The 25256-nt window shown below is 48.0% G+C and overlaps 1 protein-coding gene and 1 long non-coding RNA gene across 7 annotated transcripts in view; one reads left to right on the top strand and one right to left on the bottom strand.

Annotated features, from left to right (window-relative positions):
* Positions 1–213: 213 nt before the first annotated feature.
* LOC120360380 (uncharacterized) lies at positions 214–23817 on the top strand. 4 transcript variants are annotated; one of them, XR_012515269.1, is made up of 6 exons: positions 214–438; positions 10077–10159; positions 16936–17157; positions 17706–17777; positions 21522–21632; positions 23729–23817. It is a non-coding gene; the product is annotated as an uncharacterized LOC120360380 (long non-coding RNA). The 4 variants fall into 4 exon arrangements; XR_012515268.1 differs by lacking the exon at positions 23729–23817 and having other exon boundaries at positions 216–438; positions 16933–17157; positions 21522–22673; XR_012515267.1 differs by lacking the exon at positions 23729–23817 and having other exon boundaries at positions 217–438; positions 21522–22673.
* Positions 12782–25256, bottom strand: part of STK10 (serine/threonine kinase 10) — a 136981-nt gene continuing 124506 nt past the window's right edge. Inside the window, exons 18-20 of one of the 3 annotated variants that reach the window (XR_012515266.1) lie at positions 24439–24552; positions 13765–14134; positions 12782–13563 (exon numbers count right to left, since the gene is read on the bottom strand). Coding sequence is in view for 2 of the 3 variants with exons in the window: in XM_039460497.2 (XP_039316431.1) it covers positions 24283–24552 (270 nt within the window). In the remaining variant the exon portion in view is untranslated. Of the gene's footprint in view, positions 14135–24282; positions 24553–25256 lie in introns of those variants that run through there. The other 2 variants (XM_039460498.2, XM_039460497.2) reach the window with 2 other exon arrangements.

Here is a 25256-nt window from a genome sequence, read left to right as displayed (position 1 = left end):
GCGCCGCGGCCCGCAGAGCGTTGTGGGAGCGAGCCGCCGACACCGGGCCGCTGGCTCTTGGCACCCGAAGCTGAACTCCTAGCTGAGAGTAGCACTGTACTGTGGATGTAGGACGTGTAGACCTGAAGAGTTAAGAGCGTGCTCATATTAGGGCCTCGAGAGCGCCACGACTACATGGCCCAGAAAGCCGTGCGCCCAGGTTCTACTTCCGGGTAGTCTCTCCTGACTTCCTGGCAGCCCAAGGCTGCCCGGACCGGGACGGAAACTCCGAGGCAACTCCTCACTAGTCGGAGGTCCTGCGTGTGCGACCCATTTCCGCACATGCGCGGTCCGTGTCGCAGTGCCCACTGGACGCTTGGGTAGCTGCGCTGCGGTCCGCCAGCGTCTGGTAGTAAGGGCAGATGGTGGAGACAGGTGGATTCTAGGAGCGTTAGGAAGGTAGGTGTATGGGCCTGGGTCTCAGGTGTGGGAAGGGGCCAGCGAGTGAGAGAAGCTCGGCCCAGGGAAGAGGCTGAGAGGCTGGGCATCCTAGGAGTGAGGGTTTGGAGATTTCTTCGGGAAAGAGGGAGTTTTGGGAAACGTGCTGTGGTGCTGTGTGTGTATGTCACACGATCTGCGAGGAGCTGCAAGATTAAAGGAACCTGCGGATATCGAGTCCGTCTCATTGATTCGTTCAGAAATGGTATTTTTTTGTTTTGTTTTGTTTTGTTTTGTTTTGTTTTGTTTGAGACGGAGTTTCACTCTTGTTACCCAGGCTGGAGTGCAAAGGCGCGATCTCGGCTCACCAAACCTCCGCCTCCTGGGTTCAGACAGTTCTCCAGCCTCAGCCTCCTGAGTAGCCGGGATTACAGGCACGCCCCACCATGCCCAGCTAATTTTTTGTAGTTTTAGTAGAGACGGGGTTTCACCATGTTGACCAGGATGGTCTCGATCTCTTGACCTCGTGATCCACCCGTCTCGGCCTCCCAAAGTGCTGGGATTACAGGCTTGAGCCACCGCGCCCGGCAGAAATGGTTATTTTTTAAGCATCCAGCTTCTGCTTCGTACCGCTCTAGGCACTGAGAATCAGCTCTGAACATGGCAGACAAGGCTCCTGTTCTCATGGAGCTTAATTCTGGTAGAGGGACGACAGACATTAACCAAAAGAGTGATAGTGGCTAAGAAGGAGCACACAAGCGGAGATTGCTAGTGAACTCAGCCTCCAGCTTAGGTCTGTCAGTGCCCTTTAACCAAATCCCTCCAGGAACACACGGATCGTTGAACAAGCTGTGTTTATTACTAGTTGCAGTGACTGAAAACACACATTGAGGAACGATGGGGCATCTCGGTAACAGTTTATGATTCGGGAGAGGCTTTAAGGAAGTGTGGGCTTCACTGGATTAGATGCTGTCAGGAAGAGAGGGTCGTTACGTGATTGAGCATCTCAGTTCATCCTATCTAGTGGAAGGGAATGAATACCTGTAAGGCTAAAGCTGTACAGGTAAAGAAACAGCAACCTGGCCGGGCACGGCGGCTCGCGCCCGTAATCCCAGCACTTTGGGAGGCCAAGGTGGGCGAATCGTTTGAGCCCGGAAGTTCCAGACCAGCCTGGACAACAAGGAGAACATCGTCTCTACAAAAAATACAAAAATGAACTGAGCCTGGTGGTGTGCGCCTGTAGTCTCAGTCACTTGGGAGGCTGAGGTGGGAGGATCGCTTGAGCCCAGGAAGTGGAGGTTTCAGTGAGTGGAGACTGCACCACTGCACTGCAGCCTGAGCGACAGAGCCAAACTTTGCCTCAAAAATGGGGAAAAAAAAAAAAAAAAAAAAAAAAAAAAAGCAGCAGCAACTCCCTCTATTAGCCAATCAGGGGTGTTGAAGTCATTTTTTGTGGTTTGGACAATCACCATGTTTTATCTGTTTGAACCTGATTATAGAGTGGTCTTGTATTTGTCTAGATCTGTCATGGTCACAGAATCACAGAATCGTCTGATGTTGATGTTCTTTGAAATTGTTTATGTTTCTGCAGGAGAACACAAACCCTAGCTCTAAGGGCCAGGCCATGGTCTAGTAACATCATGGCTTGGCTGATTGAACCAGGCCAGCTTCCAGATATCAGAGGCTGCTTTTCACTTTCTCAAAGTGTTTTTTCATTCTCTCTACCTGTAAAGTGGAAGGGGCTGAGTGACCTCTAAATCTTTTCATTCCCAAGGGCTAAATTAGAGTAATTTGCATGCATTCAAGACACAGTTGAAGTTCCCTGCAGGTAGATTGAAGTTTCATAGTCCTTACCTGGTGCTTTTTACAAAGAGAATTGAAAGAAAAGCAATAGAAAGAGCACAGAATGAGAAAGTTTTTGCCACTGGCCTGCTGTCTGTGTAAAGCAAGGGTTATAAATGACCTCTGTTTCAGTTACTTATTGCAACACAACAAACTACCCAAGACTTAGTAGCTTAGAATAACAATGGTTTATTATTATTTTACAATTGTGTGGGCCCACCGGGGCTGGGCCAGGGGCCCACATGGTGTAAGCTGAGGTTACACATTGGGCTGCCATCAACTGGGAGCTCATTCGAAATGACTTTTCATCCTCTAGGGCCTCTCTTCTCCAAGTGGCTTTTTATCATTCAAACGTCTGCATAGTGACTTGAGAAAGGTCAAGCCCCAGTGAACAAATGCTTATCAAACCTCGGGTTGCACCACACTTGGTAATGTTCCACTGGCCAAAACAAGTAGTGTGGCCAGACCCATAGTCAGTGTGGGAAGGGGTATGAAAACAGAGAGGCATGGGGTAGGAGTCACAAACTGGATGTGACCCCCAACATATATATATTTATCCTTCACCGTCTTCTTTACTGTTTTAAAAATCCGATAGTTTCATGTTTTCGAATCTGAATTTCCAGCTTTTCTTGAAAAATTAGGATATCTGGCCAGGTGTAGTGGCTCACACCTGTAATCCAAGCACTTTGGAGGCCAAGGCAGGTGGATCACCTGAGGTCATGAGTTCATGACCAGCCTGACCAACATGGGGAAACCCCGTCTTTAAAAGAAAAAAAAAAAACGAAAAATTAAGGTATCTGGCAACTGGATCTACATGGCAACAATATGCAGGAGTTAAATAGCAACTATATTTCAGCATATGTTCTATGGTTTTTCACAGTTACTATCACTGCTTTTTGTCTTTTTTCTGCATGCTTCACTCATTTAAGTTGCATGCCTAAGCTGTATAGATATTTAGTTTGCATCCCCTGGCATTGGAACTGTATTGGAGATAAATCAAGGTTTCTGTCCTTTTATTAAAATCATCCCTCGGCTGGGCGTGGCAGCTCAAGCCTGTAATCCCAGCACTTTGGGAGGCCGAGGCGGGTGGATCATGAGGTCAAGAGACCGAGACCATCCTGGTCAACATGGTGAAACCCTGTCTCTACTAAAGATACAAAAAATTAGCTGGGCATGGTGGCGAGTGCCTGTAATCCCAGCTACTCAGGAGGCTGAGGCAGGAGAATTGCCTGAACCCAGGAGGCAGAGGTTGCGGTGAGCCCAGATCGCGCCTTTGCACTCCAGCCTGGGTAACAAGAGCGAAACTCCGTCTCAAAAAAAAAAAAAAAAAAAAAAAAAAAAAATCATCCCTGAGGGCATTGGGAGGGGCCACCATCTGTGGCTTCGATATGATCTATTAAAAAAAAAGAAAAGAAAATTGTATCCCACCTTAAAAGGGAAAAAGTACTATTAATGGGTCAAATTTTAGGACCTCAGTGGGATTAAAAACTCATATATAGGAACTAACTAGGTATGGGGGCTCACGCCTGTGGCTCCAACTCCTCAGGAGGCTGAGGCGGGAGGATCACTTGAGCCTGAGAAGTCAAATGAGAAGTGAGCCATGTTTGTGCCACTGTATTCCAGCCTGGGTAACAGAATGACCAGCATGGGTGACACAACAAGACCCTGTCTCAAAACAAAACAACCACCACCAAAAAAACGTCATCTATATGATAAAAGAAGTCTTGGCCGGGCCAGTGGCTCATGCCTGTAATCCCAGCACTTTGGAAGACTGAGGCGGGCGGATCACAAGATCAGGAGATTGAGATCATTCTGGCCAACATGGTGAAACCCTGTCTCTACTGAAAATACAAAAAATTAGCTGGGCATGGTGGCGCGTGCCTGTAATCCCAGCTACTTAGAGGCTGGGGGAGGAGAATCGCTTGAACCCAGGAGGTGGAGGTTGCGGTGAGCCGATATCACCCCATTGCACTCCAGCCTGGTGACAGAGCAAGACTCTGCTTCAAAAAAAAAAAAAAAAAAAAAAAAAAAAAAAAAGTCTTATCCAGGATAGTAAGAGGTGGGCTGAGCCAAAGCTTTTTCACCTTGCTCTCACCTCTTCTCACACAAGAACTCCAGTACTCTATTGCCTCAGGCTTGATGACAGCTGTTGATTAGATTTGGTCTTCAAAGGCAGAACACCTTGAGGCATATTTTCCCAGAGTGTATCAGATAGCTCTTCACTGAGGCTTGCAAGACATGACCAAAACAAAGTGTTACAGGTCCCTATCTCCCTGAGGTCAGCCCAAAATTGGTTAGATTGTACAAAAACACAGTGGTACATAAACTGTGTATATTGCAACCCTCCTGGGGTTACAGACAGCACTCTGTAATCAAATACATTCTTTTGCAGCAGAACATATATGTGCCTGTTAGTAATTCATAACTAATCTACCCTTCTTTTCCATGCTTTGAGATACTAGAGCAGGATCCTGTAAATATTTCTCCTCTGCCAGCCAGCACAGTGTTTAACTCTGTCAGTAGAGAGCACTAGAGGAACACAGCAGAATGAAGGGGCTTCTCAATCCTGGTTCCAATGTACTTGCTTTTCCTTCTGGCTTTGTGGCACATGGCAGCAAATGGCTTATAGAACCATACCTTCCTCCGCACACACACAGGGGGCTGGGACATTCACAGAGTGGTGGCTTCCTGGTGAGTTTAGTGGCACCTCAGTGGGCAATTTCCTGCTTGCCAGCCCCAACCTGTAACTCTTTTTTGTTGTTGTTTTTTATTTGTTTTTGAGACAGAGTCTTACTGTTACCAGGCTGCAGTGCAGTGGCTCAGTCTTGGCTCACTGCAAACTCTGCCTCCCAGGTTCAAGGGATTCTCCTGCCTCAGCCTTCCAAGTAGCTGAGATTACAGACACGTGCCACCACACCCAGCTGATTTTTGTGGTTTTTGGTTTTGCTTTGTTTTTTGAGATGGAGTTTTGCTCTTGTTGCCCAGGCTGGAGTACAGTGACACAATCTCAGCTCACTACAGCCTCTGCCTCCTGGGTTCAAGAGACTCTCCTGCCTCAGCCCCTGAGTAGCTGGGATTATAGGTGCCCACCACCACGCCCGGCTAATTTTTTGTATTTTTAGTAGAGAGGATGTTTCACCATGTTGGTCAAGCTGCTGTTGAACTCCTGACCTCAGGTGATCCACCTGCCTTGGCCTCCCAAAGTGCTGGGATTACAGGCATGAGCCACCGCACCGGGTCGCAACCTGTAACTCTTTTTTTTTTTTTTTTTTTGAGACGGAGTTTAGCTCTTGTTACCCAGGCTGGAGTGCAATGGCGCGATCTCGGCTCACCGAAACCTCTGCCTCCTGGGTTCAAGCAATTCTCCTGTCTCAGCCTCCTGAGTAGCTGGGACTACAGGCACGCGCTACCGTGCCCAGCTAATTTTTTGTACTTTTAGTAGAGATGGGGTTTCACCATGTTGACCAGGATGGCCTCGATCTCTTGACTTCGTGATCCACCCACCTCCGCCTCCCAAAGTGCTGGGATTATAGGCGTGAGCCACCGCACCCGGCCCTTTCCTTTTCTTTTTGAGATAGAGTCTTGCCGGGCGCGGTGGCTCAAGCCTGTAATCCCAGCACTTTGGGAGGCGGAGGTGGGTGGATCACGAGGTCAAGAGATCGATACCATCCTGGTCAACATGGTGAAACCCCGTCTCTACTGAAAATACAAAACATTAGCTGGGCACGGTGGCGCGTGCCTGTAATCCCAGCTACTCAGGAGGTTGAGGCAGGAGAATTGCCTGAACCCAGGAGGCGGAGGTTGCAGTGAGCCGAGATCACGCCATTGCACTCCAGCCTGGGTAACAAGAGCGAAACTCCATCTCAAAAAAAAAAAAGAGAGCCAGAGTCTTGCGCTGTTGCTCAGGCTGGAATGCAGTGCATGACCTTGGCTCACTGCAACCTCTGCCTCCCAGATTCAAGCAATTCTTCTGTCTCAGCCTCCCAAGTAGCTGGGATTGCAGGTGTACACCACCACACCCGGCTAATTTCTGCATTTTTAGTAGAGTTGGAGTTTCACCATGTTGGCCAGGCTCGTCTTGATCTCCTGACCTCAAGTGATTAGCTTGCCTCAGCTGCCCAAAGTGCTAGGATTACAGGCGAGAACCACTGTGCCTGGCCTTTTATCATTATTTTAGAGAGTACTATTTTTTTTTAGACAGAATCTTGCTCTGCTGCCCAATCTGGAGTGCAGTGGCATGATCTCGGCTCACTGCAACATCTGCTTCCCAGGTTGAAGCAATTCCCTTCTTCTGCCTCCCAAGTAGCTGGGATTACAGGCACCTGCCACCATGGCTGGTTAATTTTTGTATTTTTAGTAGAGATGGGATTTTATTTTATTTTATTTTATTTTATTTTATTTTATTTTATTTTATTTTAAAGATGAGGTTTCATTCACCATGATGGCCAGGCTGGTCTTGAACTCCTGACTTCAGGTGATCCACCCACCTCGGCCTCCCAAAGTGCTAGGATTACAGGCGTGAGCCACCGGGCCCGGCCGAGATGGGATTTTATTATCTTGGTCAGGCTGGTCTTGAACTTCTGACCTCATGATCCACCTACCTCGGCTTCCCAAAGTGCTGGGATTATACATGTGAGCCACTGTACCTGGCCAAGTGTACTACTTAGTAACAAAAAAAGTTAACTGTAAAACATTCTCAGGCAGGTCCTTCAGGACATACTCCAAAAGAAGGCATTGTTATCATAGGAGATGACAGCTCCATGCATGTTATTGCCCCTGAAGACCTTCCAGCGGTACAAGATGTGGAAATTGAAAAATAGTCATAGATGATCCTGACCTTGTGTGGGCCTCGGTTAATGTGTGTGTTTGTGTCTTCATTTTAAAAAGAAATTGTAAAAAGTAAAAACAAAGTTAAACATTTTGTTTAAATAGAACAAACCTTCTAGAATAAGGATATAAGGAAAGAAAAATGTTTTTGTGCAGCTGTCCCATGTGTTTATATTTTAAGTGAAGTGTTATTACAAAAGTCAAAAATATTTTTAAAATTAAAAAGTTTATAAAGCAAAAAAAATTAGCCCTAAGATTTGGTTAATTTATTGAGAAAGAATAATAAATTTAATGTAGCCTAAGTATACATTTTGTTTTTTTTTGAGACGGAGTTTCACTCGTTACCCAGGCTGGAGTACAATGGTGCGATCTTGGCTCACCGCAACCTCCACCTCCTGGGTTCAGGCAATTCTCCTGCCTCAGCCTCCCGAGTAGCTTGGATTACAGGCACGTGCCACCATGCCCAGCTACTTTTTTGTATTTTTAAAAGAGACAGGGTTTCACCATGTTGACCAGGATGGTCTCAATCTCTTGACCTCGTGATCCACCCGCCTCAGCCTTCCAAAGTGCTGGGATTACAGGCGTAAACCACCCGGCAGTGTCAATGTCTTACTCATCTTGGCATCTCTAGCACATGGTACTTAAGAGGTGTCAATGAATGTAGAATGATCTCATTTCCCAGTTCTGTGAATCCCCTAGTGGACTGTTGGTTTGTCAGTTTCAGGAATTATTTTGCACGAGAACCCCAGTCGTTTTTCTAGCCCTTAATGGCAGGCAGGCCAGCTGCTTGTTTGTTTGCATCTCCCAGACAGTAGTCACTGTAAAGTCCGCACTGACCTCGTGGCTGCGGCCTGCCCCCTGCTGGTCAGAAGGTTTCTGGGACAGAGACAATTCAAGGCTGGAGAAACAGTGGTTCTAAATCATTTTTTGTGTCACAGACTCCACTGGCATTCCACAAAGAATATGAATCCCTTCTCAGAATAATATATACATTTTTTTGAGACAGAGTCTCGCTCTGTTGACCAGGCTGGAGTGCAGTGGTGTAATCTCGGCTCACTGCAACCTCCGCCTCCTGGGTTCAAGCAATTCTTGTGTCTCAGCCTCCTGAGTAGCTAGGATTACAGGCGTGCCACCATGCCTGGCTAATTTTTGTATTTTTAGTAGAGACAGGGTTTCACCATGTCAGCCAGGCTGGTCTCGAACTCCTGATCCCAAGTAATCTGCCGGCCTCAGCCTCCCAAAGTGCTGGGATTACAGGCATGAGCCACTGCCTGGTGGCTTCTCAGAATAATATTTTCAAGTATACAATATAAAGCATGTAGATTACAAATGAAACCAATCATATGGAATACAGGTAACAAAATACTGAAAAACCTGTAGATATTATGTATGTGATATATATGCCCATGTAATGTGATGTATGGATGTATATACACATATGCACATTAAATAACAAGATCTAGCAATAGGTTTAATAGCTACTGTAATTTCCAAGTGATAAAAATATTTTGAGATCCCTACAACAGCTGCAGTGTGATACAAAGTATCTGTGACTTCTATTGGTGATGGTCACAACTACCGTTAATACTGCTAGAGTTTGTTGGCTACATCCATAATGAAAGGAAATGCTTAATTTCAGTTAAAGGATAGTAAAACTGAAGACCAGCTGAGTGTGGTGGCTCATGCCTATAATTCAAGCACTTTGGAGGCCAAGGCGGGAGGATCACCTGAGGTCAGGAGTTCAAGACCAGCCTGACCAACGTTGTGAAACCCCATCTTTTTTTTTTTTTTTTTTTTTCTTGTGAGACGGAGTTTCGCTCTTGTTACCCAGGCTGGAGTGCAATGGCACGATCTTGGCTTACCGCAACCTCCGCCCCCTGGGTTCAGGCAATTCTCCTGCCTCAGCCTCCTGAGTAGCTGGGATTACAGGCATGCGCCACCATGCCCAGCTAATTTTTTGTATTTTTAGTAGAGACGGGGTTTCACCATGTTGACCAGGATGGTCTTGATCTCTTGACCTTGTGATCCGCCCGCCTCGGCCTCCCAAAGTGCTGGGATTACAGGCTTGAGCCACCGCGCCCGGCCCGTGAAACCCCATCTTTAAAGAAAAAAAAAATTTTAAAAAAAATTAAAGAAAATAATAATAAACTAAAGACCAACTCTTTTGCCATCCAAGTTCCAAGACACCCTGAATTCTACATATGGATCCTTTGTGGGGAGAGTCTGTGGACCCAAAGTTAAGGAAGCCTGAATGTTGTTTCAGAGGCATAACAGACAGATTCTTTTAAATACGGCAGAGATGGCTAGTGTCTAGGTGTCTGTGTGACCCTTGATTAGTTCAAGTGGCAGTTGGGTGAGACACAGGAGGTATACCAGAAACACCTCTTGCAGAAGGTCTAAGTTTGACTCCCACAGTCACTTACCAGTGATTTGAGATTTGGCTTGACCCTTCCCCTGGCCTAGTGCCCATTTCCTCATCTATAAAATGAGAATGAGCCTGGTGTGGTGGCTCACACCTGTAATTCCAACTGTTTGGGAGGCTGAGGCAGGAGGACTGCTTGAGGCCGGGAGTTTGAGGCCAACCTGGGCAATATAGTGATCCCTCCTGCCCTGTCACCCGTCTCCACAAAAAAAGTTAGCCAGGCACCGTGGCTCATGCCTGTAATCCTACCTACTCAGGAAGCTAAGGTGAGAGGATCGTCTGAGACCAAGGGTTTGAAGTTACCGTGAACCATGGTCATACCACTGCATTCCACCCTAGGCCACAGGGAGACCCTGTCTCTACAAAAAACAAAACAAAACAATAAATAAATACATAAAATAGGAAGGATGATGTCTTCCCCATTGTCAAAAGGATTCAGTACATTAACAGGTGAAAACTTCTGGGGGACAGTGAATGCTTGTTGTTAAATGGGAATGATGGTAAATGCCTGTAGAGAGCATGGCCCTCAACACATTCTCTCAGCCAAGCATAATGTCTTTCCAAACAGAAACCCGACGTCTGAGCTGCTGTATGACCTGGGAGGCACCTGTGTACTTGGAAGATAAGCCCTTTCTTGCCGGGTGAATATGGGTAAGTGTGCCCTGCTTTTCACCCCCATCCAAAAGAACAACCGAATGGCAGATATCCTTGTCATTTCATTAGAAGCATGTTTACATTCTTGTATTCTTGTAGTTAACTTTGTAGAAAACCTTTTACAAAAATTTTGTATAAAGGCTGGAAACTACATAAAAATAACTTCTATGCCAGGCGCGGTGGCTCAAGCCTGTAATCCCAGCACTTTGGGAGGCCGAGGCAGGTGGATCACGAGGTCGAGAGATCGAGACCATCCTGGTCAGCATGGTGAAACCCCGTCTCTACTAAAAATACAAAAAACTAGCTGGGCATGGTGGCGCATGCCTGTAATCCCAGCTACTCGGGAGGCTGAGGCAGGAAAATTGCCTGAGCCCAGGAGGCGGAGGTTGCGGTGAGCCGAGATCGTGCCATTGCATTCCAGCCTGGGTAACGAGCGAAACTCCGTCTCAAAAAAGAAAAAAATACAATAAAAAATAAAATAAAATAAAATAAAATAACTTCGGCCGGGCGTGGTGGCTCAAGCCTGTAATCCCAGCACTTTGGGAGGCCGAGGTGGGTGGATCACGAGGTCAGGAGATCGAGACCATCCTGGTCAACATGGTGAAACCCTGTCTCTACTAAAATTGCAAAAAAAAATTAGCTGGGCATGGTGGCGCGTGCCTGTAATCCCAGCTACTCAGGAGGCTGAGGCAGGAGAATTGCCTGAACCCAGGAGGTGGAGGTTGTGGTGAGCCGAGATGGCGCCATTGCACTCCAGCCTGGATAACAAGAGCGAAACTCCATCTCAAAATAAAATAAAATAAAATAAAATAAAAATAAAATAAAATAACTTCTATGTTTCATAAAGAGAAAACATAAGTAAGTTACATTGACTTTGCTAAATCCAGACAAAGGAAAAAAAGAAAAATCAGCTCTGTCTGTCCCTTATACAAAAAACACTAGCACAGAGCACGAGGCATAACTGCCTGGGCCTCTCAGATGGGCACTGCATGGTGGCTCCCTTGTAAGGCTAGGAGACCCTGCCAGTCCCCATCCAAAAAAGCACAGGGAAGCTCTGAGGGGTCAGGCGGCACTAAACAGGGAGGCAGCAACTCCTTTAAGGGCAAAGAGGATGTGAAGGAGGCCAGGCGCGGTGGCTCACGCCTGTAATCCCAGCACTTTGGGAGGCTGAGGTGGGCGGTTCATGAGGTCAAGAGATCGAGACCATCCTGGTCAACATGGTGAAACCCTGTCTTTACCAAAAATACAAAAACTAGCTGCGCATGGTGGCACATGCCTGTAGTCCCAGCTACTCAGGAGGCTGAGGCAGCAGAATTGCTTGAGCCTGGGAGGCGGAGGTTGCAGTCAGCCCTGATCACGCCATTGTACTCCAGCCTGGGCAACAAGAGCGACACTCAGTCTCAAAAAGAAAAAAAAAATGATGTGAAGGACGAGCCACAAGGGGAATAATGAGACTTTCACCTCAACCATGAAGTTGGCATTTCACCTAATACTTTTTCACACGCGAGACTACAAACAAAAATACTATAAGCAGAGCCCAAAGCAGCCCTGTCTGACGGTTCCCAATGCTGACCTGGCCTGGTCGAACTGGGTCTGTGTTCTGCAGTTACACTGCAGCTAGTTCATGTTTCCCCAGCACCTGTGCACCAAAGAAAATAAAAGGAGACGATTGTTTCACTTGTCTCATTTGTGAGAGACCTGAAAAACGTCCCATCTGGGTCAAATTCTGTGCAGGGAAGCTAAATGCTCACTAACCTGAGAACCACTGCCTTACCTAGCTCCAAGAGGATCTTTCCTAAGATTTGGGCAGTCCCCTTTTCTTGTTGAAGCGCTGCCCCTCCCTTCCCAAGCATCCAGTTATAACCAATGTTGAGAGAATTTCCAGGAAATTGCTTTAGAAAGACAGAGTACCGGGCGCAGTGGCGTGTACCTGTAGTCCCAGCTACTCGGGAGGCTGAGGTGGGAGGATCATTTGAGCCCAGGAGTTCTGGGCTGTAGTGCGCTATGCTGATCCGGTATCCACACTAAGTTCGACATCAGTATGGTGACCTCCCAGGAATGGGGGACCACCAGGTTGTCTAAGGAGGGATGAACCAGCCCAGGTCAGAAATGGAGCAGGGCAAAACTCCCGCGCTGATCAGTAGTGGGATCGTGCCTGTGACTAGCCACTGCACCCCAGGCTGGGCAACACAGTGAGACCCCGACTCAATTAAAAAAAATAAAAAAGAAAGAAAGACAGAGTATATAGAACCTTAACCTAGCTGGGAACAGTGGCATGTTTCTGTCATTCCAGCTAATCTTGAGGGTTAAGTGGGGGGAAATCACTTGAACCAGGAGTTTGAGACCAGCTTGGGCAACGTATGAGAGACTCTATCTGGCTCCTGATCTCAGGTGAGCTACCATGACCAGCCTAAAAAAAAAAAAAAAAAAGAATCATAAACCTATAGGAGTGAAGGCACAAAAAGTCCTCTCACTCAAATCCTTACCAATTTTTTTGTTTTTATTTGTGTTTTTTAAAAGCAGTTATCCTCCTGGAGAAGCCATACATTTTACAGCTATTTCAATGAAACAATCAGAAATCAGGGTGAGAAAGATTTTCTTTGTAAATAAACCTGCATACTGGTTTGAACATTTGCTTTTATTGAGTTATATACACTGCAGCCATGGGATCAGAATCCGGGGGAAGCCAACTGAGAAGCGAAGGCCCAGGGGTCCATCTGAGGTACAGAACCCGTGCTTCTGCCAGGTTCCTGATGCTTTTTATTCCTGAAGATAAGTCCAAGAGCCTGCCAGCCCAGGTCTGAAATGCAAGGTGGGAGTCCTGAACATGGTGGGGCAGGGATGGGGCGGAGGAAACAGCCCTCCTGTTTCACCTGCAGACAGGGTGGGCAGAGTGCTCTGGAGCAGACAGGATTGTGGAAGGCTTGTGTGCTGAGGAATTAGTCCCTGAACACAGGAGCCTGCGTGGGGCCAGCATGAGTCGCAGCCTGGCAGTACAGCCTGTGCTTCTCTGTGCCTCTGGTGCCAACACCCCGCACACGCCACACCAACTGCTCCACCTAACACGCTCAGTGGCACAGGCTCAGGCAGCAAATGTGTTCCAACCCACCTGGGCAGAAGAGGCCAGGCCAGCAGACCAAGTCCCGTGTGTGTGCGTGCATTCACACGCGTGTGCAAGAAGAGGGATGCGAGATGGCATGAAACACCCAAGAAGCAGAATCAATGTTTCAGCCTCCCTCTTTCCCCAGTCCCCACCTCCCACATAGACACGGTCTTATCTTAAGTGGAAAGCAAACTGGGAGAACGGGATGAATGAGGCCATCTCCTGAGCAGCCAGCTGCAGGCCGGGCTCCACTGGGAGCAGAAATGGCTCAACGGTTCCATGACTCTTCTGGGAATGACTGAAAAACCAGCAAGAATTACAGCCAGATGAGCCCACGGGGTTTTCATCAGCAGTGCTTTGGGCCCAGGGAGAGCAAAACTGGTATTTTGGCAAACAGAAGACTTGAAGCGACAGAACACGCATTCCTGCTGGACCGTGACCCCACCGACAGCCCCACCCCTTCCAGCCTGAAGGGATCTGGGGCTCGAGGAGAACATACATTAGGGTCAGGCGACACGTAGTAACACCTCGCCCTCCACAGGCCAGCAAGAAGTCAGGAACACCGGGGCAGGTCTGCCGGGCACAGCTGGGGTGGCACAGGGCGAGGGGCTGGACTTGAGCTGGCACAGATGCAAGAGGGAAAAGAGATCCTGAGTTACGTGTTCACAGAGAATGAAGGAGAAGGCCCTGGGGCCCCCCAAGCTGCCAGCCACAGCCCTGGGCGGTTGTTAAGAAGCATCTGCAGAACTGTAGGGGAAGAACTTGCTGGCCTTGCTTGGGGTGCTGGGGTTTGGGCACTCTGCCTCCTCGCTTAGCTTGAAGAACATCTCCTGCTCCTGCTTCTTCTGGTTCAGATCCTCTTCCAGAGCCTAGGGAAGAGAGAGGAGGGCGGTGCTGGGTCAGATCTGCAGGCCACACGTGGGTCTCCCACTCACAGGACCCCCCACTGACAAGGTCTTCTCTGGAACGTTCCCTCCCAGGCCTCAGTGCTTGGGAAACTGGGTCTTCCCTCTTTCCTACCCTAGAGCCCCTCTCCCAGGAGGTAAGCGCACCTCCCGCCACTGCTACTCAGAAGCTCCCTCTGGACCAAAGGGTACAGTTGGCGGAAATGCCAATCTAGACAGGGCAGGGAAGAAAAAAGCAGACGCAAATCCCCAGGCAGGAAAACAGCCAAATGACTGGAGAAAAACCCAAGGGAGAGGACGGAGAGAGACGGAGAGAGATTCAGCAGCAAGGAAGCAGAGATGTCAGAGGTTTTTTTTTTTTTTTTTTTCGAAATACACGTGCCTTTGCCCAACCCCAGAGGTTCTGATTTTGAAGACTGCAGTGGGACCAAGGGCTTCTGTACTGTACAAACTCTTCAGGTAACTCGGAGGAGAGCTCTAGCTGAAAAGCACTGCGGGAGGTTCCCTTGGGCATATGCAAGCTTATCTAGACAAACTGGATCCTACTAGAAAGATTTTTCTTTTCTTTTCAAGACAGAGTCTAGATCTGTGGCCCAGGCTGGAGTGCAGTGGCAGTATCTCAGCTCACTGCAACTTCACCCTCCCAGGTTGAAGCGATTCTCCTGCCTCAGCCTCTCCAGTAGCTGGGATTACAGGCACCTGCCACCACGCCTGGCTAATTTTTCCATTTTAAGTAGAGATGGGGTTTCACCATGTTGGTCAGGCTGGTCTCAAACTCCTGACCTAGGTGATCCACCCACCTCAGCCTCCCAGAGTGCTGGGATTACAGGCGTGAGCCACTGCAGTTGGCCCTGAAAGAGTTTTTAAGGGCTCTCCAATAATAAGCATTCAATTAAGAACAGAAGCCAAGTGCAGTGCAAAGAACCCGGATTTGATGGTGAAACAATGTTGCCAGAGCGGAAGGATTTTTTTTTTTTTTTTTTTTGAAATGGAGTCTCGCTCTGTCTCCCAGGCTGGAGTGTAGTGGTGCAATTTCAGCTCACTGCAACCTCCACCTCCCTGGTCTAAGCAATTCCCCTGCCTTAGCCTCCCGAGTAGCTGGGATTACAGATGCATACTACCACACCCAGCTAATTATTTTGTATTTTTAATAGAGACAAGGTTTTATCATTTGGCAGACTGGTCTTGAACTCATGACCTCAAGCAATCCACTCACCTCGGCCTCCCAAAGTGCTGGGATAATAGGTGTGAGCCACCACACCCACCCCGGGATTTTCCAAAGAAACTGGAAATCAAGGTTTTAATATAAAATCTCCTTATATACTTAAATGTGGACATCTTTAAAAAAAATTTGCAAGCCAGGCGTGGTGGCTTATGCCAGTAATCCCAACACTTTGGGAGAACGAAGCAGGTGGAACACCTGAGGTTAGGAGTTCAAGACCAGCCAGGCCAACATGGTGAAACCCCATCTTTACTAAAAATACAAAAATTAGCCAGGCCTGGTGGTGTGTGCCTGTAATTTCAGCTACTCAAGAGGCTGATGCAGGAAAATCACTCGAGGGGAGGCAGAGGTTGGAGTGAGCTGAGATCGTGCCACTGCACTCCAGCCTGGGTGACAGAGCAAGACTCTGTCTCAAAAAAAAAAAAAAAAAAAAAAAAAAGGTACATCACTATGTTGGCCAAACATACCATGTCTGTAAGCCAATTCCAGCACATAGGCCATCAGTTTGGGACCTCAGCTCTAGGAATACCAACAATATAATAACAGGCTCTGCTTTTTTAGCAGAGTGGTTTGTTTAGTAACTTGCCCAAGGTCTCACAACTAGTTAGGACTTTATCCCATCTGTGTGACTCCGAAGCCTGGGCTGTTTAAGCACTATTCTGTCTACCCACCACATATATTTCTCAATACAACCTTCTAAGGCCAGAGTCCATGATCTTTTTTCTGTTATGTGACAGAAAGTAAACATTTTTGCCTTTGCAGGACATATTTGGTCTCTGTCGTGAATACTTAACTGCCACCATAGCACAAAATCAGCCACAGACAATCTGTAAATGAAGGAGCATGGCTGTGTTCCAATAAAACTTTATTTACAAATAAAGTTGGTGGGCCAGATTAGGCCATTGGCAGTAGATTGCTAACACCTATTTTAAGGAAATAAGTATTGTCTACATTTTACAGCCCAAAAAGCCAGGATTCAGGAGGGAAGATGTGACTTGCTTGAGGCCACATTCTGTATTAACACTGACCCAAGCAACACTTTATTGACTCTGCCAGATATTTTGTATTTACTTGAGATACATCTGAATTTTTCTTTTTTTTTTTTTTTTTTTGAGACGGAGTTTCGCTCTGGCTGGAGTGCAATGGCGCGATCTTGGCTCACCGCAACCTCCGCCTCCCGGGTTCAGGCAATTCTCCTGCCTCAGCCTCCTGAGTAGCTGGGATTACAGGCACGCGCCACCATGGCCAGATAATTTTTAGTATTTTTAGTAGAGACGGGGTTTCACCTTGTTGACCAGGATGGTCTCGATCTCTTGACCTAGTGATCCACCCGCCTCGGCCTCCCAAAGTGCTGGGATTACAGGCTTGAGCCACCGCGCCCGGCCACATCTGAATTTTTCTAAAAATACTCCACAATGTACAGTCATCTCCCCTGCCTCCATGCAAGGCAGGGGGTTCACAGGCTACTGACCATAATGCAAGAATGTAAAAGACCATTTATTCTCAAACGAAAATCATCACCTCTGGGTCATTGTTCCAGCAGAAACCCAAGCAGCTAATGACAGAAGAATTCTATAAAGAATTCTGCGAAGAGGCAGCCCCCACGGGCAAAGTTCAACGCCAGCTTCCCAACTGCACACCTGTGGTACCTCCCCTGAGCCCAGGTCCCTCTTTGAAGCAATGAGACATAAGGCAACAGCTAGAGGCAACGTGATCATTCGTTTTCAGACTCTCTCAGGACGTGCCACAGGTATAGATCCCCCAGGTAAGAGAACCAGGTGAACGTTTCTTTCCGGATTGCAGAACCAACCACGTCAGCAGGAATATTATTGATTTGAGTATCAAGTATTGAAAGTCCCAGCAGGCCATGGTTACAGAAACTGATGAGCGTGGGCCTGGTAACAGGAAGTCTGGGACCCTGGCCAGCTTCCAGCCAGAAAGCTCCATTAGCGCGGGGAGGGAGGCCTCAGTTCAAGGACTTCCAAGGCCATTATGCAGCTGAGATGGGCAGCTGCCTCCTGTTCAGACCACAGTTCCAGTAAGCAGAACTGATGTAAGATGGCAGAGCAAACCTCACAAACCTCGGGACTTCAGGACCCAGGGGCACGAGATGAAGGGTAATTTGGGCAGCTCTCTCCTCAGAGAGTTTAGGGGAATGGAAGGAAATGAGTATGTCCTCGGCCTGTACTATGTGCTGGCAACTTTTGGCATAACATTGCAGTCTTGATAGCTTCACCGTACAAACAACCACATTGAGGCCCCATGTGTGCTTGTTTGTTTTTTTCTGAGGCAGAGTCTTGCTTTGTCATCTAGGCTAGAGTACAGAGATGCGATCTTGGCTCACTGCAGCCTCCGCCTCAGGCTCCCATGTAGCTGGGATTACAGGTATGTACCACTGTGCTGGGTTAAATTTATGTATCAACTTGGCAAGGCCATGGTATCCATCTGTTTGGTCAAACACCAGACTAGATGTCGCTATAAAGGTATTTTCTAGATGTGATTAGCATTTGAATAGGTAAACTCTGAGTATTACCCTTCATCATGAGGGTGGGCCTCTTCAATCAGTTGAAGGCCTTGAGAGAAAAGAAGAAAGAAGGAATTCTGCCTCTAGACAGCAACAAGCACTGGGTCTCCAGCCTGCCGACCTGCCCTGCAGATTTCAGACTCAGCCCCTACAATTGTATGAGCCAATTCCTTAAAATAAATAAAGACGAATACAGGCCCAGAGTGGGGAAGATAGATGGCTTGCCCAAGATCCCAAAGCTGGTGACCAGCAAGAACATCCAGAGGGCCGGGCGCGGTGGCTTAAGCCTGTAATCCCAGCACTCTGGGAGGCCGAGGCAGGTGGATCACGAGGTCAAGAGATAGAGACCATCCTGGTCAACATGGTGAAACCCTGTCTCTACTAAAAAAAAAAATACAAAAAATTAGCTGGGCATGGTGGCGCGTGCCTGTAATCCCAGCTACTCAGGAGTCTGAGGCAGGAGAATTGCCTGAACCCAGGAGGCAGAGGTAGCAGTGAGCCGAGATTGCACCATTGCACTCCAGCCTGGGTAACAAGAGCGAAACTCTGTCTCAAAAAATAAAAATAAAAAAAAACATCCAGAGTGCCAGCTAAAGAGGAAATGGGCAAATTCCCTCCACCTCTGATACCACCCTAGTCCAAGCTGCCATCATTTCTCCCCAGGGTTATCACCACAGTTTCCGTACAGGTCTCTCTGCTTTCACTCTTGACCCCTAAGGGCAGCCAGCAGGATCCTTTTCAAAACATGAGTCAGTGTTGGGCCCAGTGGCTCACGCCTGTAATCCCAGCACTTTGGGAGGCTGAGGCGGGCAGATCACGAGGTCAGGAGTTTGAGACCAGCCTGACCAATATGGTGAAACCCCATCTCTACTAAAAATACAAAAATTAGCCGGGTGTGGTGGCGAATGCCTGTAGTCCCAGGTACTTGGGAGGCTGAGGCAGCAGCATTGCTTGAACCTGGGAGGCGGCGGTTGCAGTGAACCAAGATTGCACCACTGCACTCCAGCCTGGGTGATGGAACGAGACTCAGTCTCAAACAAAAACAAAAACAAAAACCATGAGTCAGACTACCCTGTACTGCTCAGAACCCTCTAGTAGCTCCACTACCCCTGACTTTACCTCCTGTTACCTCCCACTATCACTGCCGCTCTCTCTGGCTGCGGGGGCCTCCTTGTTTCGTAAGCAAGGCATCCAGGCCTTTGCAGCTGCTCTTCCCTGTGCTGGGAATGTCCCCCTGAGACGCCCCACAGCTGCACAGCCCCCTCCTCAGGTCCTTCAGATCTTTGCTCAGATGTCATCTTCTTGGACATCTTCCTCCCACACTGTCTGAAGCAGCCCTGCTTTGTGACCCTGCATGCCGTTTCCCTCCCTGCTTCTTGGCCTCTCACTAGAAGGTCAGTCCTTCCTGAGAGCACAGACTTGTCCCTTTTGTTCAGTGTAGTGTCTCTAGTGCCTGAAACAGTGTAGGGCACTTAGTAGGTGCTCAAGAAATATGTGTTGCATTAATACACAAATGAATGAATGATCAAGCTAACGACACACGAATGCAATCCCACGTGATAAGCACCATGACAGGGGCAGGGGCAGGGAGTTGCTGGAGCCCAGAAGAGACACCATACAGCCTCCGTGGGGGAGGCCTGAATAATGAAGACAAACAGAAGTTGGCCAAGCAAGGCTGCTGGGTAGAGAATTCCTGGCAAGGGGAAGAGGCTGGGCAAAAGCCCAGCACGGAACGAGGGAAGTGCATATGGTACGGAGATCTATTTGGGTACTGAAATCTGTTCAGAGCACAAGTTGGGGAGGAGACTCACAGGAGATGAGGCCAGAAGAGTGGTTCTCAAAGTGTGGTCCATGAACCCCTAGGGGGCCCAAAACCCTTTCTTGGGGTGGGGGAGGGGCAGCAAGTTCTAGGTTTCCTAATAATATACGCAGTTTGTCTTTTCACTGTTTTGATATCCATGCTGATGGTACAAAAGCAATGCTGGGTAAAACTTCTGGAGCTTCTGGAGGATTAAGACAATGGCACCAAACTGAACGGGCATTCTTCACCACTGTGCACTCTCAGTATTTATTTATTTTTATCTTTATTTATTTATTTATTTTTGAGACGGAGTTTCGCTCTTGTTACCCAGGCTGGAGTGCAATGGCGCGATCTCGGCTCACCGCAACCTCCGCCTCCTGGGTTCAGGCAATTCTCCTGCCTCAGCCTCCTGAGTAGCTGGGATTACAGGCACGCGCCACCATGCCCAGCTAATTTTTTGTGTTTTTAGTAGAGACGGGGTTTCACCATGTTGACCAGGATGGTCTCGATCGCTTGACGTTGTGATCCACCCACCACCCACCTCGGCCTCCAAAGTGCTGGGATTACAGGTTTGAGCCACCGCGCCCGGCCTTATCTTTATATGTTTATTTTTTTGAGATGGAGTTTCACTCTTTCACCCAGGCTGGAGTGAAGTGGCATGATCTGGCTCACCGTAACCTCTGTCCCCCACCGCCCCAGGTTCAAGCAATTCTCCTGCCTCAGCCTCCTGAATAGCTGGGATTACAGGCACCTGCCACCATGCCTGGCTAATTTTTGAATTTTTAGTAGAGACCGTTTTGCCATATTGACCAGGCTGGTCTGGTCTCCAACTCCTGACCTCAGGTGATCCACCCACCTCAGCCTCCCAAAGTGCTGGGATTACAGGCGTGAGCTGCCAAGCCAGGCCCACTCACAATATTTTAGAAAGTTTACAATTAAAACAATAAAGCCAATGGCACTTAAGATCACCTTGATGGTGCAGCACAAATGGTTCATTTTATTTTTATTTTTTATTTATTTTTTTTTTTTTTTTTTTTTGAGACGGCGTTTCGCTCTTGTTACCCAGGCTGGAGTGCAATGGTGCGATCTCGGCTCACCACAACCTCCGCCTCCTGGGTTCAGGCAATTCTCTTGCCTCAGCTGCCTCCCTAGTAGCTGGGACTACAGGCGTGCGCCACCATGCCCAGCTAATTTTTTTTGTATTTTTAGTAGAGACGGGGTTTCACCATGTTGACCAGGATGGTCTCGATCTCTTGACCTCGTGATCCACCCGCCTCGGCCTCCCAAAGTGCTGGGATTACAGGCGTGAGCCACCGCGCCCGGCCTTTTTTTTTTTTTTTTTTTTATAGAGACAGGGTTTCACCATGTTGGCCAGGCTGGTCTTGAACTCCTGACCTCAGGTGATCCACCCGCCTCGGCCTCCCAAAGTGCTGGGATTACAGGCATGAGCACTGCGCCTATCCTAGAATATCATTTTTATTTAAAAAAAAAAAAAATTAACTGACAACCTGGGGCATGCATCTACATTTCCAGCTACTTGGGAGGCTGAGACAGGAGAACTGCTTGAGCCCAGGGCAACATAGCAAGATCCCATTAAAAAAAAAAAAACCAACAAATGTGAGTATTTAGCAAACACTTTCTTGAAAATGAACAAATTGTGCTGATCACTTCAAGGAAAACAACTAAGGATATTTATTGCCAATGACAAAATTTGAACATTCAAGCAAAAATTAGAACTTTAGAAAACCTGTGTCCACCAGCCTGAACTTGACAGCGTCTCAATTTTCTTTTTTCTTTTTGACAGGATCTCAACCCAGGCTAGAGTACAATCGTGCAATCATGGCTCACTGTAGCCTTGACTTCCTGGCCTCGTGTGATCCTCCCATCTCAGGCTCCAGAGTATCTGCGACCACAGGTATGTGCCACTATGCCTGGCTAATTTTTGTATTTTGTATTTTTTTTGTAGAGATGAGATTTCACCATGTTGCCCAGGCTGGTCTTGAACTCCTGAGCTCACTCCTGTAATCTCAGAACTTTGGGAGTGGTAGCCAGCTCTTGTAATCCCAGCTACTCATAAGACTGAGGCAGGAGAATCCCTTGAACCTGGGAGGTGGAGATTGCAGTGAGCCAAGATGGCGCCACTCCATCTCAAAAAAAAAAAATCTGATGCTCTGTCTTGCACTTTGGATGTCACTTTGCCCCAGCCATGATCTTGTAACATCATGCACTGGTCACTTGGAAAATATTGGTTTACTGAGTTACGCAGATCTTCCAAAAGTTGACACATTTCATTATACAATATTTTTAAAAAATTGTATCTGCTGGGTGTAATGGCTCACGCTTATAATCCCAGCACTTTGGGGGCCGAGGCAGGTGGATCACCTGGGGTCAGGAGTTTGAGACCAGCCTGACCCATATGGTGAAACCCCGTCTCTATTAAAATTACAAAAATTATTGAGGCATGGTGGCAGGTGCCTGTAGTCCCAGTTACTCGGGAGACTGAGGTGGGAGAATTGCTTGAACCCAGGAAGCGGAGGTTGCAGTGAGCTGAGATTAAGCCACTGCACTCTAGCCTAGGTAACAGAGCGAGACTCTGTCTCAAAAAAAAAAAAAAAAAATTACACCCACCAGGCACAGTGGTGCACACCTGTAGTCCCAGCTACTTAGGAAGCTGAGGCAGGGAGGCAGAGGTTGCAGAGAGCTGAGATCATGCGCCTATAATCCCAGCACTTTGAGAGGCCAAGGCAGGTGGATCACTTGATGTCAGGAGTTCAAGACCAGCCTGGCCAACGTGGTGAAACCCCATTTCTACTAGAAATAGAAAAACTAGCCGGGCGCGGTGGCTCAAGCCTGTAATCCCAGCACTTTGGGAGGCCGAGGCGGGTGGATCACGAGGTCAAGAGATCGAGACCATTCTGGTCAACATGGTGAAACCCCGTCTCTACTAAGAAAAATACAAAAAAATTAGTTGGGCATGGTGGCGCGTGCCTGTAATCCCAGCTACTCAGGAGGCTGAGGCAGGAGAATTGCCTGAACCCAGGAGGTGGAGGTTGTGGTGAGCCGAGATTGCGCCATTGCACTCCAGCGTGGGTAACAAGAGCAAAACTCCGTCTCACAAAAAAAAAAAAAAAAAAAAAAAAGAAATAGAAAAACTAGCCGGGCATAGTGGCATGTGACTGTAATCCCAGCTGCTCAGGAGGCTGAGGCAGAAAAATCATTTGAACCCAGGAGGTGGAGGTTGCAGTGAGCTGAGATCGCGCCACTGCACTCCACCCTCAGGCGACAGAGTGAAATTCTGTCTCTAAATAAAAAATAAAATAAATACCGAGAATGTGCCATTGCACTCCAGCCTGGGCAGCAAGAGCGAAACTCCGTCTCAAAAAAAAATAAATAAATAAAATAAAATAAATAAATAAATCAACAGATGAGTCAGGAGGGACGTTGCAGAGGGGCCAGTGACAGAGAAGAAACCCAGCAGAAGGTGGGCCTAGGAGGACAAGACAGGCAAGGAAGAGAGTGACTGACAGCATTGACTGCCACTAGGAGGTCAAGTCCAGCAAGTTGTAACCATGGGATTTGGCCACCAGGATGCTGTATTGACCTTGCCAGGAGCAGCTGCAGTGGGCTGTGTAAGAAATTTCTCAGTGGGCTGAGGAAGAAATTGCGACAGGGTAATGGGCTGCTCAAAACGCTTTGCAAAGATGGATAGAGAGTGACGGGGCAGTAAAGAAAGGTGCGGGACTGAGTGAGGGCGTGGGTTTTGAAGGTGAAAGTATGGCAGGCACAATTCAAAAATGACCCCTGCGACTCACTCTCATATAACTCCCCACTCATCTGAGTGTAGGTGGAACCTCTGAATGTAATATCATTCCTGCAAGCAGGGAAACTATCCCATGAGCCTGATTTAATCACATGAGCCTTTTAAAAGAGTTTTCTCCGGCTGGTGGCAGAAGGGGACACCAGAGACATTCAAAGCCCGAGAAGGTCTGAATGCACATTTGCTATCTGCAGGTGGAGGAGGCCACATGATAAGGAATGCCAGTGGCCTCTAGAAACGAAAGTAACCCCTGTCTGAGGCCAGCAAGGAAACAGGGACCTCAGACCTACAGCCACAAGGAACTGGATTCTGTGGAAAGCTGAATGGGTTTGGAAGTGATTCTTCCCCAGAAACTTCAGCTAAGAGCCCAGCCATGCTGACAACTTTGACTGCAGTCTGGTGAGTCCCTGAGCAGGCAAGCCCACCCAGACTCTTGACCTCCATCACTAGGAGAGAGTAAACAGATGTTGGTTGAAGCTGCTAAGTGTGTGGCAGTTCATGACACAGCAACCGAAAACGAAACTGGCAAGCAGTCTACCTGGTGCTGGGTTCTGACTTCTCAGAATAACCTCCTCTAAGAGAAAATCCCCATCGGCTGGGCTTTGGCCTGGCAGCATGGCTGGTTCGACTCACTGCAGCATCCTCTGCGGACACTACCTGGCAGGAGTCCTTTGGTCCGTGAGAGGGAGCCAAGCAAGAGGATGCCCCTCCACGGGTGGAAGCTGCGGGGGCGTTCATCCACAAAGGGTTAGAAAGCTCCCCTCTCTCTCAGCCTGGAGATCCATTTTATGGTGCCACAAAGCAAGAGCCCACCAAAATAAGGAGACCTATCATGTTCTGGCCAGAGGCCTGTGCACGCACGGAGCAGAGTCCGAGACTGAGCCCACCCGCCAGACACGGTTACCTTCTTGCGCGGCCGAAGCTTGTCCCGCCATTCCTTCAGGTTCTGGTTATGGCTCTCATCCAGGGCCTTCAGCTTCTGGGTTTCATGCTCTACCAAGAGGTGGCATTTTTCATTCTGGAACAAATTCCAGGCAGAACAGGTGAGAAATTAGAAAAAGACACAGGCCCTGAAGACTGAGACACACCTCACGCTGAGGCCACAGGGCCCCAGCATCGTTCATTTATGACTTCTTCTTGACGATAAACCCCACTTATTCAAACTCTATATGTACGTTACATGCACCCAGAAGTGCCTGGAGGAATAGTCTAGAAGACGTTAATAGTTCTTATTAACTCTATGGTGGGGATGTGGATATGTGGTAGGTTTGCAACTTTTTTTTTTTTTTTTTTTTTTTTTTTGAGACTGGATCTCACTCTGTAGCCCAGGCCGGAGTGCAGTGGCATGATCTTGGCTCACTGGAACCTCCACCTCCTGGGCTCAAGCGATTCTCCTGCCTCAGCCTACCGAGTAGCTGGGAATACAGGTGCCCGCCACCACACCTGGCTAATTTTTGTATTTTTAGTAGAGATGGGGTTTTACCATCTCTTGGTCGAGCTGCTTTCTAACTCCTGACCTCAAGTGATCCACCTTCCTAGGCCTCCCAAAGTGCTGGGATTACAGGTGTGAGCCACTGAGCCTGACCATTTTGCAAATTTTTTCTTTGTGCTTTGTACATGGTTTGAATGTTTCAAAAAGAACATATATCATTTTAAAAAAACAATAAAACTACTGACAATGCATGCCCTAATCACACCACACAGGGGCACCACTATGAACGT

Source organism: Saimiri boliviensis, chromosome 20 (genome assembly GCF_048565385.1).
Source record: "Saimiri boliviensis isolate mSaiBol1 chromosome 20, mSaiBol1.pri, whole genome shotgun sequence".
Taxonomy (NCBI): domain Eukaryota; kingdom Metazoa; phylum Chordata; class Mammalia; order Primates; family Cebidae; genus Saimiri; species Saimiri boliviensis.
Note: the sequence above shows the minus strand (reverse complement) of the source record. Positions and strands in the feature narration are given on the sequence as shown.